General features: G+C 36.1%; 1 protein-coding gene across 4 annotated transcripts in view; it reads left to right on the top strand.

The window, feature by feature from the left end:
* The first annotated feature begins 2,694 nt into the window (after positions 1–2,694).
* The window catches only part of LOC109858660 (ral guanine nucleotide dissociation stimulator), a 31,968-nt gene continuing 13,445 nt past the window's right edge, over positions 2,695–21,217 (top strand). For 2 of the 4 annotated variants that reach the window (XM_020436152.1, XM_020436149.1), the window contains exons 1-2: positions 2,695–3,309; positions 3,877–4,223. In XM_020436152.1, coding sequence (XP_020291741.1) covers positions 4,194–4,223 — 30 coding nt within the window. In that variant the 5' untranslated portion in view covers positions 2,695–3,309; positions 3,877–4,193. Of the gene's footprint in view, positions 3,314–3,876; positions 4,224–16,362; positions 16,530–21,217 lie in introns of those variants that run through there. The other 2 variants (XM_020436151.1, XM_020436150.1) reach the window with 2 other exon arrangements.

Here is a 21,217-nt window from a genome sequence, read left to right as displayed (position 1 = left end):
TACATTGTTATTTTTTAATCGTGCGCGCAAGAGAGAAGAAGAAAAAAACATAAGAGTTTTTCATTATTATTGTAAGTACGTAGCTTGTTAGAAACGCTGTAACTTTATTTGCGTTACATCATATATTGTCACAATTTTGAAATCTATATTTTTCCAATCGTAATTATTATTATTATTATTATTATGTAACAATAATATAAGAAAAACACTAATAATTTATATTTATTGTTAAATAATAATCGAAGTATGTAACAATAACGCAATTATTATTACGTATAATTGCATAGATATATCAAATTGTCCTCGATTGCATTTCGGTAAAACGGGGCGCTCGATATGGTCGATGTTTTCCTTTTCTATTTGTAAAACACATTTGTAATTTAATAATTATGGTGCCTGCGTAATTTGTACACGACTTCAATTGCTCGATCTCACTCTTCTGAGTAAAGAAGCGCAAAAAAAAGACTATTTGCCGTTTTTCAAAGAGAAAGACTTATAGTCGGTAAAAAAACGCAAAGTATCGAAATCGGGCGATTAGTATCGGAGGAAAAAAAACATAACGTGGACGAAGAGAAGATGTAGAAGAAGAAATTCGCGCTTGAGGCGACGAAATGTAAGAAGCTGACGGAAAACTCGTGAAGAGCCACGCACACCACGCCGACTACCTTTTGCACGCCCATCATCCTCAATCAACCAATCAATCACCTTCCCTTAGTAGAAGATACTTTAAGAGAAAACGGACTTCTCTTTGTAGCGCATCCCGGGACGTTGATCGCTGTGTCCACGATTAATTGAAGTATACATAAGCGAAACATATAAACAAAATACGAGAAACACACACACGATTAGTATTAAATTTGTACACATCTACGTACATACACGTGCAAACACAAAAAAAAACACACACACACCCACGCATGTACGCTCGTGTATTACAGAGAGACGTACATTTGAGGCCGGACGTGTCAGCCCCGCAAACAAGGAATCTGTTTTTCCTTTTCTCGTTATTTTGCTCCGCGAATCATGTTCATCACCAATGACCGGTGCCTAAGAAAAACAAAAAAACAACAAACAGAAAATCACTGATTTAGCGCGAAAAGTGACACAATAGAAAGGGAAAAAGAGAGGAAGAAATCCTGAGGGAGGAGTTTTGCATTCTAAATGCAAAAGAGGGATGTGACACGTCCGCGCGCGTGGCATTGCGAAAAGGATAAACATATAAAAATTATAACACGTATGTAAGTATCTTTTAGAATATTTGAGTAAAAAAGAGGCATACATAGTTGATAGCGTTTTATTAAATGTTGTGAAAAATGTCTCTCGTCTATCTATCGTCTAAACGTTTGTCTTGTCTAAATCTCTGTTTCTCGAAACGTGCGTTTAGCGTTAAAAGTAGCTGTTTTTGGACCTTCTTTTTTCTCTCCTCCCCGTTAATTTTGCATTGCGATATAAATTATATATCTCTTTCAAAAGAAAAAATTCAAACAAATTAAAATCATATTTACAACTGAGCAGCCACATTTAGCGTTAAAGGTGCGAATGATTTATGCGTCTCGTGTCTTTCATTGATGAAAGTCCTATTTTTTACAAGAGAAAGAGTTTCCTATCCAATGTTCCATCTGTTCCGTTTTTTATACCGAGTTCTTTACGTAACATTTTATTTTATCTTCTTTGTCATATTATTTTACAATCACGTTGAAACAAGTCTAATATTTTGTGCATTAAAAATAATTAACGTGGAATATCAAGACTAAAAGTAAAATATTTAAGCACAAAGTATAACACGGAAAGGGTATAGGTAACTATTCCTTTCTCGCGAAAATCCACAATAGTGATGTGACATGTGATTTTAAACATGGCGCGTAAACCTTTTCTCTTTGTGACTATTGAAGCGTTGAACTATGAAGACACAGCAGAAATCAACGAACAGGTAAAACTAGAGAAGCTCGATGAATTATCGTATATTAATTTTAAAAAATCGAATTGTTTTATTTCAACGAGTTTATAAAATCCAAAAAATTAGAATTTTTAATATTACTATTTATAATACTAATTTAAACACAAACTCTATATTAAAATTGAGTACTTTGTTCGCACAAAGTTACTTCTACGTTCGAAACATGACGTCAAACATTGAAATTTATCTTTATCTCGTGCTTTGAATTTCAATTACTTCATACTCACAAACTTCTAATTTCATTTAATTTAGCTGTTTTTTTTCTATTAAATATATTTTAAAAATAAAATTTCGGAATGTAAAAGCGCCTTGAAGTTTTCCAAAGATGAAAATTTTCAGACTCCAATTTCTCGATCATTTCCGCATCTTCCTCTCGTTTTTTGCGTCGTTCTCAAAATTGGAACATCCAAATTAAATTAAAATGAAACCTAGAGAGTTAAATTCTCACTGCTGTGAGAAATTTGAAGGTGAAAGACGTTTCACATTTAGTTGGAAAAAAAAATCGTTCGAAACCGTCGGGGTCGCAAGACCTGTAAATCCGCTCCTGAATACTTTCATCAGCGAAGCCGGGAGGTGTGGGGGGAGGGAGCACCTCTGCTACAACAAATGGCGGTACCATCGTGTAAGTACACCTTCTCCCCACTCGGGATTTCGTCATGGTGGGAAAGAGATCGTCACACCGGAGATATGCCGGTGTGCGACGCGGTGGTTACCACACCACAGTCGCACACCGAGTTTCGACTCGCGAGGGAAGCCGCGACTTCTCCTCGGCTGGCAATTTTCCTGACGCGTCCACACGGCTCGCGCGCGTCCTGATCCCCCCCTTACCTCCCCGTTTTTCTTTTTGCAAGCGGGTACGCATGTATTCGTGGCGTCTCCCGTCCCTCCACTCCTTTTCGTGCGCTCCATTCGCAAGAGAACGGCACTCTCGGCTCGTTCGCTCGACAGAGAGAGAGAGAGAAAGAGAGAGAAGTCGCCGCCCGTCCGTTTCTCGGGTTTATAAGCGAAACACACACGGACGCATAAGGCACGAAGTTTTGTCGGAGCTCCGAGTAAAATTTTTATAGAATCGCTCGTCGTGAAGTGAGTGAAATTCCGAGGGTTGCTTCGTCGTAAAGGACAAAGAGAAGAGGAAGGGTAACGAAAAAGAGAGAGAGAGAGAGAGAGAAAAGAGAGTCGACGACGTGCTCCGAGGTGTCGTTGACGTTTCGTGTGTCAGTGTCCTCTCTGGTCTCTCTCGCGCTCACACCCGCCGCATTGTCTTCCGTCCTCGTCGCTCTCGTTCCGGCCTTCGTGGAGTGCCCGTGAGAGTACACGCGCTCTGAAAGGGGGCGCTCACAAGGGAGCCCAAAGTACGTATGTACATCACGCGAGGGTACTTCGAAACGCGATGTGACTATCACAAGAAACGCGATGTATATTCCTCTCTCCTTTTCTAAATCGGCACCCGACTTGTCTGTCACTGACCGTTGACACTGCTTCACGCGTTCCAGGAATCGCTCTCTTTCTTGTCAAAGGATATAACAAAAAAAAAAAAAAAAAAAACGCACGAAACAAACCTATTCATCACTACAATCTCATCAGAGATCTCATATGGTCGTTTATATTGCTATTTACTCCAAATAACACAAAATAATACTAACAAACTTTGCTACAGTCGTTATATAACTGTTATGCTTATAAATCTTCCATTGTTTGTACACGTTACAGAAATGTTTAATATATATAACACGCCGTTTAAATAAAAACATCCTTACATGCTTTCCATTTAATAAAACCATCTTCTACTTCTTCGTCTGCTTCTTTTTTAAATTTTCTTCTCGCATCGACAAAATTTCGTATCACAATTCCTAATATCATTTTTTGTTTGTTTGTCATTCTTTTCCTGCCTTTATCGTACCAAATCACATTCTTGGCAGCTTTCAAGAGAGTGACACCGTGTATCTCGGAACACGCGAGACACTTCTTTCCGAAGACGTTTTATTTGTGGCGATTATATCGCGGTGAGAGATGCCGGATGACAGGTTAGGCCAGGAGTGGCTATCACGTCGGGATTCCCTCGGGATTGATCCCGTCCGGGGGACGGAGCTTGGCGCATAATGACGAGCGTCATCGGCGTGTCGTATTGCTGCCGCTGTTGCCGCCGGAAGCGAAGCCGCGAAGAGAAGCGACGTCGTGCGCAGCAGCCCGGCGACGAAGACGACGAGTTCGAGTCCTCTAGCTCTAGCGGGAGGCTATGAGCGCTGACAATGGGGACGAATCCTTGGTAATTATCATACCTTTCTCTTTTTCATCATCCTCCTCTCTCGCTCTTCCAGCCCCCTCGCTCGCTTCCCGCGCGTCTTCCTTGCGCGAACTCTCTTGCGAGTAAAAATCACCTGCGTGATTGATATATTTATTCGGTCTGCTGAAATAGTTTTTGTTTCTCTTTTCTTTTTTTTTTTTAATATTGTCACAAGCACGTGTTTCTCTTGAAATTCTGGGAACATGGAAATGTCCTCTAATGCTAATCTCTACTTTATTGTTCTCGTTATTTTTTTTTTCTTTTTCAATCTTGCATTTTTTTCCCACACAAAGATGGTCTCGCTGTAGCATTCAAGTCAACCTCGGCGTGGCTCTTAAAATATGAAAATGTATTCCAAGTCTATTCGCGCTCTTTTTGCCCCCCTCTCTCTCTGTCATATCTTTCCTCTCTGTTAGTAATCTTTCGCTTTTGCCATCACGTGGAAGAATTGTGGATTTGAAAGCTTATTTCTGACGTAACACCGTCACGGAGCGTGCATTTTCGTGGAGATATACCTCGACGCTTCGAAGAGACGATCAATAAAGACAGCTCCGGTAAAATTTATTCGCTATTGTTTCTCTATTTCAGCGCGTTTACGTCATCAAACGTTACCATTTCGCATCAATGTGTGTAATCTTTTGATAAATTTGCCATAATTGTAATTTAACAATCGTTTTAAATAATTTATATAAAAACATAACATAAAGCCATTTTTAGACAAAAAAAATTAATAATTTTCGTCACAAACATGTAGTCACTATTCTTTCTCTTTCTCTCTCTTTGCAAAAGAGAAAAAGTATATTTTTAGAAATTTCTTCATCATAGATAGTTCTATATGATTAGGTCAAGTTGAAGCAAGAACTTGACAGTCGACCAGTCACACTGATCGATTTCTACCTTCACTTCCGCTACCCGCTTTTCGCAGCGACATTTGCGCTCACGTTGAACTACTTCGCGTATCGCGCACCTCAAAACCAGACTTATTTCTTTTTACATTGCGCTTTTGCTCGCGCGCGTGAGGTTGCGTAAAAGCGGCGAAATGTCGTCCTTGGAATCTCGGCAACTTCTCTCCTGTATTAGAACATTTCGCAAGACTTTTCGCACAATTTCTAGTCTATATCGCGCCGTTTGAATCGCGTCGGCGGTATTCCTCGGATCGTAATCACAATTAACGATTCTCGCGTGTTCTTATCGGCAAATTGATCGGCGAGACGAAGGGATCGCGTGCGAATAAGCGTAAGTGCACGTGGGGATTTTTTTTTTTTTCGGAAAGAGACGTTACCGTAACAACGTCGACGTGACGTTGGGCAGAAAAAAAAACTTTTCGCGACGATAAATACACATGTGTGTCGACGCTACGTACCCTTTGTCGCGAGCCTGACATTGAGAGCCTTGACACGCCGCGCCTCTTCGTGAACGCTATTGACGTCGTATCGCGAGAGAGTCCTTCGTGCGCGCCCGTGAAATGGACTATCCTTATCGTCTCGTTGTTTGTGTTCGCTAGACAGATGTTTCCGGATCAACAATGTTTTTCTGTTTCTAAGATTTTTTGTTTGTTTGAATTCTTGCCTCGTCAAACATGTTGTATATTGATTTTGGAAACCAATAATCGTGCATGTCACTTAAAAGTTTATCCCAAACGAGAAGATAAACATATCTTATCGCGAGAGGAAAATTCCTCTCTCAAGTGTCGTGAGATTTTTATACGTGTTATACGTTTCCTCTCACAAAGACAGTTGCGTTATCGCGACTAGAACCGTAAATATATATTGCAAACGGATACGTCAGGTTTTATCATATGAATGATTTCCTCTCGACGGAGAAACCTCGTGTATGTATTGATAGTTTGTTTGAAGCTATTAAAAAAAATGTATGTTTTTAAAAGACTTAAAGTCAAACTCTTTCTCGGACAAATCGAGGAAAAGTTTCTTCTTCATAAAAAAGTGTTACACAACTCGCTTTGAGATGTTACGCGATACATTAATTTATACAAGATGAAAGATGTGTATAAATCATCACTGAATACGTATAATTTAATTGTACGTCCTCAAAGGCTATAACACAAACGATCACGCGCAATATGTCTCCCGTGTGTGCCGGTATTAGACGACATTATTCCATATTCGGAACCAAGAGGGAGTTTCAAAAAAGCGGAACCCTCCAATTTTGCTGTCGACAGTATACTATTACACAGACAGTATACTATTATATTTTGACGCGCCGATTACGAATATGATAACGAAAATTACCGACAAGATCATTTTCAAAGTCAAAACTCAAAAAAATAAAAAAATGATCACTTTTTTAAACATTATTTTGATAAATATTTATGTAACAAAAGATGTTTCAGATAAAAGTTGTAGCTCTTGAAAAAAACACATCATTTATGTTCTACGCATTTTTTGCACAGAACCACTAGTTTTCGAAAAACATGAGATAATAGGAAAGTTGAGATAATAGATGAGATAATAGGACACTCTCTCCCCTCGCATTAGCTTGATACATAAGTTTGAGTTAGGTTAGGTTAGGTTAGGTTCGCATTGTGACATTAATGACATTGTAATGACACAGAGTTAGGTTAAGTTAGATTTTTTCATAGAGAAGATGCAGGAAGAGGGCGCAGCCCTCCCTGCCTACACGCTTACAACATAAAGAACATAACAAAAGAAAAAGTCTTATTTTAACTTTTTTCGGAAAACAACGGTCTATTTATGAAATTTTCTTTTGTTAACAAGTTTTTAGTAAACGACAAGCGACGGCTTTTTTATTCTTACTCAGGAAAATGATCTTTATAATATATGTAAAAAATAAGTACGTTTCTGTGCAAAAAAGTCATCTGTGTGGTACGTTGGTACATGTACAGACGGCGTCATTAATTCGAAGAATAGGCGCGGGGATCGGAGGGCAAGCGGGGCGGTTGCTCGTAGCGCCAACGGGCGCCGTACTAACTAACTAGTAGCAATCCAGTTGTGGACACCCGATTTTGGGACTAATGGATATTTGGATCAACTAGACTTTTTATGTGATCCTCGCGCCTATTCTTCGAATTAATGACGCCGTCTGTACATACAATGTTCTCTGCAAATGATCACTATGGACAATCGGGATCTGTACAAAAATTTACCATACAAACGAGATTTGTACAAACAGGATCCGTGCAAGTCGATCTAATCAAAACAAATCTTGGTAATTGATGCCCTGCCGTTTTCATCTGTTTTTTTAGTGCAGGAGAGGGGGAAAGTCTTTCCTATTATCTCATTTTTTCGAAAAGTATTAGTTCTATCCAAAAAATGCGTAGAATATAAATAATGTATTCTTTCATGAGCTACAACTTTTATTGGACACATTTTTTGGTACATAAATATTTATCAAAATAATGTTTAAAAAATTTCAGTTTTTGAGTTTTGACTTTGAAAATGACTTTCGGTAATTTTATCATATTCGTAATTAGCAGCGCATCAAAATATAGTAATATACCAGTCAACAGAGCAAAATATCGAAGGGTTCTGCTTTTCGAAACTGTATCCTGAAACCGAAATAATTTGTTTCTCGCCGAGATGGTTTTTTGACCAGGTTGGAAAACCGGGTTGATTTTCCAAGATGGAAGTTCGCGGGCCTAGCTTATCCGCTCCAACAAACCCGCCTGCTGGCTGCCCGTCTGAGAGACGCTTACGGAGAATGCAAAGTAATACGTGTCAAGTCTAACGAGGCGCGTCGCGGAATGCAGGCAGGAGGCGATGAAAACGCGCGCCCGCGTGCTGCTGCTCGCGCTGCAACGCGAGAAAAATTAAGGCCAAGTCAAAAATATATAATATAAAAAATATATATATGTGTTTTATATATTTTATATATATTATATATATATAATAATTAATATATATATATATTATTATATATATAAATTATATATATATATATATATATATAATAAAAAACTTTTTTTATTATCTCGACGGAACTCGACTAAAATAAAGTATCTCGCATGGAAAATAATAAAAATTATTTTCATTTACTATTGGGCTCGCCTACATTCACGTTAGATTCTGACAAGTTCATTTACTTTTTTGCAAAAAAGAAAAGTACTTTGTAAGATACATAATTGTAGATCGAAAGACATAATATATTATATGTATATACAATATATATAATAAAGAAAAGTACTTTGTAAGATACATAATTATAGGTCGAAAGACATAATATATTATGTCTTTCGATCTATAATTATGTATCTTACAAAGTACTTTTCTTTTTTGCAAAAAAGTAAATAGATTTGTCAGAATCTAACGTGAATGCAGGCGAGCCCAATAGTAAATGGAAATAATTTTTATTATTTTCCACGCAAAATACTTTATTTTAGTTGAGTTCCGTCGAGAAAATAAAAAAATTTTTTCAAATTGAACTAATCCATATAAAAATCTATAGCATCGAGCAACTAGGAGACGCAATTAAAACGTATATCTCGTGTTGCACTATCGAGAAGAGAAACCGCGATTGGCGTTACTTTCGCGATTTCGACGTGCGAAAATTGCACTAGATAGAACAAGTTGCAGAAAGGAAAAGAGATTCTTCTCGTTCCGTATCGCGAATTCAGAATGGACATCCGCCTTTCTCACGGCGCGAGACGTGAGAAGATCGATCCGAGCTCGGGACGTATATAACTGGAACGTGCGTAGTTCCTGCATATGTGCCTCATACTCTATCTCGTCTCTTCAATTGGAACGATCGTGTTATATCGCACACACACAGAGATACACACATCTCGGTATCCCGCAATATCTTGTAAATCACATCGCACTGATTGCGAGATTAGCAATAACGAGATCGATCGAGCGGAACGTCGGAGGAATGGCCTTTACGAGCGCCGTGATAGAAAATTTAGCCTCGATCCGGGTATTAGATCTACTTAAAAGCAATTAGCACATTTTTCACGCCCGAGGAAGACCGAGAAGCCAGAACATCCTCGACGCGATCGTCATGACAATTACTGATTGAACTCCGAGTTCGTCGAAGTTGGATTAATTTTTCTTTCTCACAATTATCCAAATTTTTTACTCAAATCGATTATTTAATAAAATAATTGATATATTATAAAGTGTAAACGTTTATTTAAAATACATTCACAATTTTATTATAGAAAACAAATTTAAATATTTTTTATAACATTCATACTTTTTGCATATGTTATTAGCGGTAGCTTAATCGTGTGCTAAACATTTTCACGTACATAGCATATCATCGAAGTTTGTTCTGAAGTATTGACTCTCTTTGCTGGAATCCACTATTGATCACTCCGACCGATCGTTTGTACAAATGTTTAGCCGGTTGTGTCGCTCTCGTCACACAAGTTTATACAAATCTGTTTTCTCACCGACTTATTTATACCATGCGAATATACGAAATGCGTGAACACGCGTTACAAAAACACTTTGAGATACAAAGTGATGCGATATTCCTCGATGTCGGTTCTATCCGATTAGCCGCGCCGCGTCCGGCTTTGTCCGGATTGAACTTTAGCCGGTGCTGAGACTTGACCGACTTGAGGCCGCTAACTGTTTCGACGAATTCGACCTTGACTTCAATATATCGCTTCCGTCAGCGGTTCTCGGGGAAAAACAACTTCATAATCGCGATAATCATTCCATACGACCTCTCTTTAACCTGTTTTGCCGTCGTTTTGCCGATTTCTATCTTTGATCGTCTTATACTTTCTCTCCGCGTATTCCATTGTACGATTTTTTTTTCGTGTGAAGAAGAAGAGACGTCACTTTCTTCTTTGCCTTCTTGTTTTCTTCTTATTTACGAAGAAACAATATTTGTTATTTATTGAAAAATCACCGCGTGATTGTACGTAGGACATGCTCGATCGTATGAGTCACGATCTGAACGACTACAAAACGATCGCAGCGACTTCTCAAGGCCTCCCGTTGAAAATGACTACAACGATTTCGCGCGTTTTGCGTACGAGCGACGCGCCAAAACGAAGATCCGCGTGGGTTATCTTATGTAAATTCACGGCCATTGTTCGTCGTCGCAATTGGAGCTCCCCTTAATTGTGCTACGCGGGTCACGCAATTATCGCGAATGATCCGCGTCTCATTGTAAGCGGCACGGATGAAAGTAAAATGTTGGGAAATTGAGTTCCCTCGTGAGTTTCTATACTTTCGCTAATCAAATGATTTTCCTACCATCTTAAATTGAATGGCGCGAGAAACTGAATTGAGAAATCAATGCGCCAAAGGATTCATCGTGTACAGATTTGTTTGATAATATCTCGATAATATCTCAGCTCTCTTTCTTTCTCTCTCTCTCTCTCTCTCTCTCTCTCTCTCTCTCTTTTTTTCTTGTCTGTTTCAGTGCGACGATCTATCAAACACACATACAATGCAATCTATCACCAGTACAATCTATCAGACAATGTAATGACTTAGTAGTCACTAAGCTAACACGCTATGCATGCAATTTTTAAAATGTGCAAAGAAATATTCACCGAGGCATTTGAGTCTTCACAAGGTAACTCTTTAAGAGGATACTGGATACCGACTATAGAGACCTGTAAATCAACGTTTTAGAAATGTAAATTTCTCTAATTTCTAATTTGTTTTATTGCATCACATGAAAAGCGCTTCTACAGAAGCAAATAAATATAAAAAACTACATAGTGTTTTCGAGAAAATGGGTATATAATGCTCTTTTTTCATTTACAAAGACAGCATATGATAACCTGTACTGTCATCACGAAGATCGCTTTTTCTCGTCAACTATACATTCCAATCATAATCTGGACGTCTCATTAGATTCTTTTTTGTTGTACTTGTTGCGCTGTAAAAATATAAATCTGTACATAAGCTTAAAAATAAGTCTACATACATGAATATATGATGAGGTTATAGAAGGAAACTGTATAAAGAAAAAATTTATGTTGAATTTTGACATTGCAAAGACAGAGCGCAAACTCTTGGCACAATTTACTTTTTTCTGTAGAAGCAGTTTTTATTTGATGCAGTAAATACGAAACCAGAGGAAAATTAAAAACGTCGATTTATAGAGTTCTATAGTTGGTATCTAATACCCTCTTAAGTCCAGACGTGGGTTTCCCAGATCCACTCAAAAATTGCGCATCAGCGTTTCTAGAAAGAACTAGGTTTTTTTTTAAATGCTTATATCTTCGAAACTACTAGAGATTAATTAATTTAATTTGTTTTTTTATCAACGTAGAATCGTTCAAACTTTTGATTAAAAAAACAAACTTGAAAAAATATTGATTTTTTGCGGAAATATTCGATCTTAAAGTCGCGTGGGTCTCACAGACCCGGTCTGGTCTGTGATCTTCTGGACATCGTGTACATTTGAGAAATATATTAAAAAGTATAAAATATTTTGTTTGTTTTATGTACTACTGTACACGTGTGGGCAGGGAAGGAGCGGAGCCCCCTACATCCCCTCTCCAAAAAAACTTAATCTATCTTAACTAAAACCTAATCTAACCTAACTTAATCTATAATGTTACTACGATACATGTGCTTGCAAAAGTCGCTACGTCGGTTGATGGGTACATTAAAATAATCTCATAAATAAAAAAAAGTCTTGGCGATAGTAGTGTACATTGAAAAGCCAAAACACAAAACTATTTCGGACTTTGATCAAAACATTTGGTTATTCCGCGCATTGACCAGTCAATCCTAGGATCGCTCGTACTTCGGGCTTTGACCATAATATGTATATACAATATCACATAAGTGTCTATTCTAGTAAACTTGGCACTAATTTATTATATAATAATTTACATAGTAATTATTCTAAAAAATCTTAAAAATAAAAATTGTTCCAAGTATTAAAATTATTTTGTTATGCAAAAATAATTTTTTTCGAATTAGCACCTTTGTCTTTAACTTGACTGTTTGACGAACACGCGTATCGATTCGCTCGTTACGTCCTACGGGCGTTACAATGAACGTCAATGACGCAACGACGATACGCCGCCTACGTCACGAATAGCGTCACGGAATGCGTCAGGTTGTCAGATAACACACGACGGAAAGAATTGCTGGCGCGATCGTTACCGGCTCAAGTTCAGTCCTCCGAGAAACTTTACTCAGCATTTATGCGATTGTCCACAAATGCGAAATCAAAATCAATTCGAGAGAGAGAGAGAGAGAGAGAGAGAGGGAGAGAGNGAGAGAGAGAGAGAGAGAGAGAGAGAGAGAGAGAGAGAGAGAGAGAAAGAGAGAGAAAGAGAATCTTTCTAATCGATATGAATTTATGTAAAAATTCGATATTTTTCAAGAAAATTATTTTATCAAAGAAAAGATTTGCGCAAAATAGCATTCTCTTGAATGTTATTCTCGTAGCTTTTATCAAGATGCCGTGAAAAGTAGCTTGCATGTAAATATACATCTGACCGATCATCATTCCCTACGGTTTAATTTCGCAACAGCCGTCTGAGAGCTGTTCCGCCACCCTAGCCAACGTCATACTCTTTCTCCCCAAGAGACGCCGTGTATATATAGGGAGGATTTGATGACTCAGTCGTTTTATATGGGGATGCAAGAGTCAGGTCTCAAATGAAAATGCAACTCCTGTCTGCTTTTAATGAACAACGGTGTGACATTGATAACATCAGACTTGAGAAAGCAAAAAGAAGAAAGCTACTACTCAAACTTAAGTTCAAAATAAAATTTTGTAATAAACAGTGTATCTCAAACAATTAATTATTATCAAAAATGTGTAAGTAATATTCTTTATTAAAGAAGAAATCAAATATTAATATAGAACATCTTAATTTCTTTTTAAATCAAGAAAGAATTGAACTTTGAGAATCATAAGCTGAATGTATGAAATATATTTTTAATGTATAAACAATAATAAACATAGAAAATACAAATTGAATAACAACTCTAAAATTCATATAAAGTGTTATTTTGCATCACATTTACATAATAAATATATGTATATGAATTCACAATGAAATAAGTTTTTAAATTGGTGGATTAATATTATGGTGGGTTAACATACACACACACATACATATATACAAGGTACCCTATTTGAATGTACCATCTGGAATATTGCGAGAACTATGCATTTTCAAAGAAAATAGTTTAGTCAAAACTTGCTTGATTTTGAGGAAGAAACAAAATGGCGTCATTGATTTTTGAGTTGGTGGATGTTTTCAAGGTCAACTTTTTTTTTTAATGGAAACCCATATTTTTCTTTAGACCTTATTTTATGTAAGAAAAACAAACAACTTTTATCTGAACCATTTTTTGATTCGACTTCCATATTCCAAGATACAAAATAATGTATTTGTTTTTCAAGATATTTTATTATAACATTTTTGTTTTATTTGCAACTGTTAATACCATCCCACTTGTGAAACTCACTGCAATAAATGCTCAAAGTGGTGGCCTTGCACTTCCAAACAGTTATTTGTCTGATGTTATTTACACTTATAAAAGAATGATGCATATAGGAAATTTTTTTTTTAATACTTTTACAAGCATTTATAATTCGCTCTTTCACATTTTCTGGAGTTCTGCGAATACTGTTAAAATTGATCCTTCACCTCCTACCCTTAAGGGTGAAAGAGGGGGTAACTTTAAAAACTCAAATAAGAATCCCTATTTTTTTGTATTTCAGAAATCCTTGTTAAAAAATAATGACATTTTACCCGGGACATTTTTTATTATGATAAAAATTATAAAAATTATGAACATTTTTTAGCGGTGAGGGATTAATTTTAACAGTATTCGCAGAACTCCGGAAAATGTGAAAGAGCGAATTATAAATGCTTGTCAAAGTATCAAAAAAAAAGTTCCTATATCATCATTCCTATAGCATCATTCTTTCATAAGACGTGTAAATAACTGCTTGGAAATACAAAGTCACCACTCTACTCTCTCTCTCTCTCTCTCTCTCTCTCTCTCTCTCTCTCTCTCTCTCTCTTTGAGCATTTATTGCAGTGAGTTCCACAGGTGAGATGGTATCAACAGTTGCAAACAAAAATGTTATAATAAAACATCTTGAAAAACCCAAATACATTTTTTTGTATCTTGGAATATGAAAGTCGAATGGAAAAATGGTTCAGATAAAAGCTGTTTGTTTTTCTTACATAAAATTAGATGTAGTAAAGAAAAATATGGGTTACCATTTAAAAAAACAAAGTTGACCTTGAATTAACCTTGAAAACGTTCATCAACTTAAAAATAAGTGACGCCAGTTTGTTTCTCAAAATCAAGCAAGTTTTGACTGAATTATTTTCTTTGAAAATGCATAGTTCTCGCGATATTCTAGGTGGTACATTAAACTTGGACGCCCTGTACATATATATATATTACTATATTATATATTATATTACTATATACATATTACTATTATTATATTACTATATATTATATATATACACACACATATACAGGTTATTATGTAACTTCCCTATTTCATAACTTCTAAATGGCTCCGCGGTTCTAATAAATTTTATCAGGATGTTAATGACACTAATAAGTTTTGTTTGGAAGTGAAAAAAAATTGTTTTTAAAGTTTCAAAAACTGTCATTTTTAAATTAATATAAATATTTTTACTTGACTTTTATGTAAGAGCACAAATGAATATTTCTTAGTCAAGCAGTGATGCCAGAAGCTGACTCCGGTAGCATATGTAGTGAGGATAACGCACATAAGTGAAATAGTGTACATGTGATTCAGCGTATTAAAATCGTTTTTTTAATTGTCCGACATTTAAATTGTTAATTTCTTCAAAAAAAAAAAAATAAAAACAGCAAGAAAAAGATTTTAAATTAGCCAAAAACAAAAAACTATAATTTAACCTAACTTCATCCACGGATTTTCACCTTGACATGAAGGAACTTGAATTCCAATAATCTCAGGAAACATGAGGAATTGAATTAAAAGGGATGATCCATCACATAACAACGTTGCAAATGCACTTATAACACAGATGAATTTGTAAAAGCCAAATAAAAATAATTATAAATCAAAAATGATATTTTTTGAAAATTTTTAAAACTCTTATTTTTTAATTTCAAACAAAACTTATTAGTGTCCTGAACATTCCTAATAAATTTTATTAGAATCGGAGCCATTTAGAAGTTATGGAATTTTTAAATAGGGAAATTACTTTATAATCACCCTGTATATGATGCAAAGTAGCATGTTATATAAATTTTAGAATTGTTATTCAAATTTTCTATGTATATTAATTGTTAAAAATATATTTTACACGTACATTCAGCGTACTTTTAAAGTCCTATTTCTCGTGATTTAGTTTATACTTAATAAATAAATATTTAGTTTATACTTAATGGCCCTATATTTAATGTTTTTATTATCAATGCGTAATTAGATTTTATACATGATCAGCACTGACAAATCAATATGATATCGAGCAAGGCAAATTAGATTCACGCGATTATCCCGATGAAGTAATCGTGAAAGATGTCTAGTGCTTCCAGGATTGTGTGTAGAAAGCGGCCGCACAAAGGAGTCTGAGATCGAAGTCTCGGTTACACATGTGCTGCGCATCCTACGGTCGACTCTCAATACAGGGACGAAATCTCAATTCCTGCAGCTATAAACCGAACTGCAATAGTAACCGCTCGTGTGCCAATAAGCTTGAAATTCCTCTGAAAAAGAACGAACCTGACTCGTTTTTTTTTTCACGATATATTGAATGACTCTCGGCTATCTGGTTTTGTTTCCTCCGGTTTCGCTTACTCGTAATGTACTCTCCTCTTTTTTTCCTCGCAGTTGGAAGCTTGCCTTCTCGAAGAGAAGCGAAGAGAAGTGGTTCTCGTGTGGGGTACAGTGCGCGGCGATAAATCAATTCCACGAGACTGGAATTTTCTTTTTTCTTTCAACGAAACCGATTCACTGCCGCGCCGATTCACTGTGCATCGGAGACACGGTAAAGAATTTTAGAGCTTTTGTTTCACACTTAAAGCGTCGACGTGGATATTTTTGGATAATATTTTATCTCCCAGAACAATTTTCACAATTCACATATAAGTGTCATTATTTTCTGACTTTGGTGCTCGATATCGGCGATACGTTCCTGACCATGGTCGCGACCATCGTGCGACGGCATGGTCAGTGCATTTACAACTGCACGTTCGGCTCGGCGCTACTACGGCGTCTCAGTCGGTGTCGAGACGTCGTATGGCGCGGTTGTTCCGTACCCTTTTTTCAAATCGGTTCTGCCGCGTGTTTGTTTCTGTGTGAACGGTCCTATCAGGTGATACACGCATACGGCGCGCACCTGGCTCCGATCCGCAGGTAATCAAATTCGGAGCAGCTGTTCCCTGACACAAAGTTTGTTCTCGCGGGAGTCACTTCGTTGTGTTGACGATTGCTATAGAATTGCGCGGTGATTAAGAGACGCTGAGATCATCGAAGGTGTTCGTAACATAATAAATTTGGGAAATCGAAGAATTAATTGTTGTAACTTCGTAAGATTGTGCAGAGAGTGATTTTTTGTCAGAGAAATTTGACGCAAATTATTCAAATTGTGTTTCTTCAGTTATTTTTTTATAAAGAAAGAAATTTTCTATAGAACATTTCCATTTATGTATGTATGTATAAAAATGTTTTTCTTTACTAGCAATGACGCTATAGGATGTCGCATACGTACTTTTCCATTTTTTATAAAAAGAAATTTATATTCACGCACGTCGCTTGTGTCTGTTATCGATCGAGCCGCACGATGATTCATAAACGGTCAGTGAAATATAAGAAAAACCTATAATTCCGTTTTTTTTCTGTAAATATATATATATATATATATATACACGTAATTCTCTTTTCTTCATAACTGGTGATTATTACGTGGAACGATCGATATACTACTTTACATTGATTATCAATGACACGTGAAACAATTGTTGTCTGCTATTAAGCACATTGTATGCATAACGTACTTTTTACTCGCGCACGTAGTACATGTAAAATCTTTAAACTTATATTTTTGAAAGTGCTGTAATCGGAAACTCCCCGAATCTGCTTATATTTGATAAAGCATGAGGAAATAATCGCAATATTATTACAAAGTAACAAAATAATCAATAAATAATAGACAATTTTTTTGTTAGAAAAACATTTAGATTTAGTTCCAAAAATTACTTCGTAAAATTCATAGGATGCGATATATTTTGTTTTACAATACGAGTAAAATAACACTAACTTTTATAACGTCGTTGTCCTTGTGAAACGTGTTTTCAACCTAAATCTAAACTTGATTCTACGGTTGTTTAATTCTTTTTTTTTTTTTTTTTTTTTTTTTTAATTTTGCATAGATCGTTTTAAAATTGTTGTCTGCAAGATAAATATTATGTTCCTCTGCTCGGATTGTGTAGTCATTTTACTCAGTTAATGTAATCAGTTGAATATATCATTTCCGCTTTCGATCTTGCTGCTATTTCGAGATCACGTATCCCAGAGCTCTCTTTTCTCTCTCAACTTTACCAATTTAGATCAACTATGATTTTAAAAACCGGTTTTTACGTATATATTTACGTATGCAGGCTTTCTGTGCGCAATTTAAGTGTTTCGCAAAGTTTTTCGCGCCCTTTTTCAGCATCGATGCTCCGAGTTGCGGAATGTTTTTGTCCAGGCAATAGTATTACATTCAGTTGTAGGAACACCTTGAAAAATTCTAACTATAGTGATTGTTGAGTCGTACTAGCGCGCGCGCACACACACACACACACACACACATACACGTGCGCGCTTATGAATGTTCACGTGTGAGAGTTTCACGTATCAGCGCGTAATGAATGACTAACCGCGTAACCTATTAGTTAGGCACTCGTTTCCCATAATCCAGCTGACATGCTGATTCGCCTTTTTGGTGTTAACCAAATCCGGCTCAGATTCGCACAGCTCGTATTGTATATCAAAAATTAAGAAAAAGATAATAAATCGAATAAATATTTATTTAAGTATCCAAAAATTTTTCGTCTATTTGAACATAAAATCTGAGATATTTTTTTTTTTCAATATAGAAACTGTAGATTTTTTTATTTATAAAAATATACATATATATATAAAAGGATCGCTCGTAATGTAAATACAAAGTAAAGATAAGAAAGTCATTAACAAAGTCAATTTGATGACTAATACGAGAAGTTATTTAATATAATTAAAAGGCAATATGTTGTAAAATACATGCGATACTTTTTGTCGCATTATATTAAATTACAATTATATTAAAAAACTTTCTCAGATTGCTCAAATTAATCTCGTTAATATTTTTCTTTTATTTATTTATGTTGAAATGAATAAAAACAAGAATTATCACTGTTATAAAAATTTCAATTCTGCAATATTTTTATTACTACAAAAGTAAATAACTCAATTCGTGATGACATTCGTGTCGTATCTTTTTCAAATATTGATGTGACGTTCTCCCAAAAATCGATAGCTCGTAACTGGAGAGCAATTTGCGGTGCACGCTCTGTGGATGATAAAGGCACGCCAGAATTGGTAAATTTAGGGTCGTAGAGCGAAAACAGAGAGGGTGATACAATTAGGTCGCTTTCCTGGATGAAGGGTTTTACATCGGCGTTATTAAAATTGATATGGAAGAGAAATGGAGAGAGAAAGAGAGAGAGAGAGATGTGAGGTGCTTAACGTAGTTTAAGCACTTCCTGCTGCTATACAAACGAGCTATGTTACCTTCTTTTATGGACAATACCTGCGTTGCATAATGCATTCCGATTGACTGTGCTCTTCTTGAGAGTGTCGCATGTAAGAGAGAGAGAAAAAAAAGAAAGAGAGAGAGAAAGACGCGATATATTCCAGATAGCATTATACTGACATGTGTCACCACCAAGACCTGTTATTATCAAAACATGACAGAGAAACAGCGCTCTTTGCGTCGCAGAAAAATTCGAGAAAACCAATTTACAAAGATTCATTTGATTTAAAATTTATACAGGGTGAGTCTGATAAAAAAAAAGGTCAGTACGTTTTTCTCAAAAACGATTAGAGATAGAGAAAGACATCCGTTATCAAAATTGTAGGACAGTGAAAAAAACATACTTTGAATAACCTTAAATAGTTTTTTTCACATTACCAATCAAAACTTTGTTTTGTTTCTAATGGAAAGGGGTATTTTTGAATCACTCTTTCGATAGTACTCGATGAGCGTAATAACCTTTATATTAAAGTATTTTTCGAAACCGGCCCAGTGATCTCGCGGTCTGAGTGCAAGGGCTGCGAACCCGGAGTTCTCGAGTTTGAATCCGCTCACCACCTAAAGGATTTTTTCCGGGCCCGGTCCCCCTTTCAATCGAATGTATCGATTGATTTGGCGAACAGAAGAATCGAGACTCCAAAAATTAATTCGAATGTAATCTCGAATTAATCATCCTCCTCCCACAAGGCGATCAGAGTCACAACATCTCGAAGCCCGACACAAATGGGGCACGCCCACTGTGAAAGAAGGCCGTGTATCGCGTGGTAGTAGGAACAAGAACTGCACAGAAAAGCTAAGGAAAAAAATAGAAAGAAACCAGAGAATAAAGTAAAAAGGAGAAGATATGAATGTGGCCCGGAAAAATCTCACGACGGTTAAGGGGCACGTTAAAATCAAATAGCATAAAAAAAAAAGTATTTTTCGAAAACTCAACCGTTGTTGAGATATAAACAAAATTAGTCAAAATAAAAAATATGGCACAAATCTTTTTACTATTGCGATAAGTGCTCAAAAATTATTACTTCAGACGTATCTGTAGTCATCGTAGAATCTTGCTTGAATTTCTTCTAACTCTTGAACGGTTTATTTCGCAGAAAGTATTTTGTTATTCTGTCTATCATGTTTCCTCGAGTGGTAAGACGGTAAAAATAAGCTAGTTTTCCACTTTTCTCTTTCCACCAAGATTTATAGCTTTTGGCACTCTCTTGAAAATAATATTATTTTGTAAAAATTATATCACACAACTATAGTTTTCTTAAATAAAATTGTCCACATACTTTTATTTATGTGCGTCCGACGCATATTGCATATTTTTATACAAAGGTTAAGGATGCGACACAATACCGCCCGGTGGTTTCTCGTGTCAGGTCGCGACGTGACGGGGCGTTCGCTTTATCGTTTTATCGTATACGCGTCGGAAAACGAGGCGTCGACGGGCATCGACACTTTTATCGTTCTGTGTATATTTTGTGTGTATTTCACTTAATCATATTACATCGGTACACATGACGCGCGCTCGCATGACGTTTCTCTGTTCGCGATGTGTCCGACGAAATTTAATCCCGAGGAAATCGAATTTCGACCATCGATACACCTTTGTACGGAAAAGGGATCCAATCAGTCTGTGCATTTTTTTTTGTTCTATTAATTTTACCTTTTATCTTGGGACAAATACGCTCGGCTAGTGTCACGTTTGCGTAACGATGTACAAATATATATATATATATATTTTTTTTATCTTCAGAAAGAAAAGATATAGAATTGTTTTTTCTTTTTTTAGCACATAATTATATATTCAAGATAATACAAAACTATTAAGACACGATGTTTTTCAAGTATTTACACATAATTTTTTTCTTATTTTTTTTTAAACTGCTGAGAGGATGTTTTAGCAGCGAAAGTTAGATTTCATTCTAAAGATAGTCTACGCACATTTCTAAATAATTCGTGTGTAAAAACATACGAATTATTTAGAAATGTGCTTTTCGAGTGGAAATCACTTTAAATAGACCTGACGTTATCTACAAATGAGTGTTTTATTATGTTTTACTATATTGTTTTTATTTTACTTTTGTTCTGTAATAGTTTGAATAAACGTTTTAAACTGCTACGGAAAATAGTATATTCTTATACAGGGTGTTTCAGAACTATGGGATCAAACTTTTAGGGGTTATTCAGTGCAACAGTAGAAAACATTTGAGTATAGGGACCCATGTCCGGAAAAGTGTCACTACCGCACTACGGCCCTAAGACGCGTTAAAATTTAGAA

Source organism: Pseudomyrmex gracilis, unplaced genomic scaffold (assembly GCF_002006095.1).
Source record: "Pseudomyrmex gracilis isolate BER0280 unplaced genomic scaffold, ASM200609v1 scaffold_217, whole genome shotgun sequence".
NCBI lineage: Eukaryota > Metazoa > Arthropoda > Insecta > Hymenoptera > Formicidae > Pseudomyrmex > Pseudomyrmex gracilis.
Note: the sequence above shows the minus strand (reverse complement) of the source record. Positions and strands in the feature narration are given on the sequence as shown.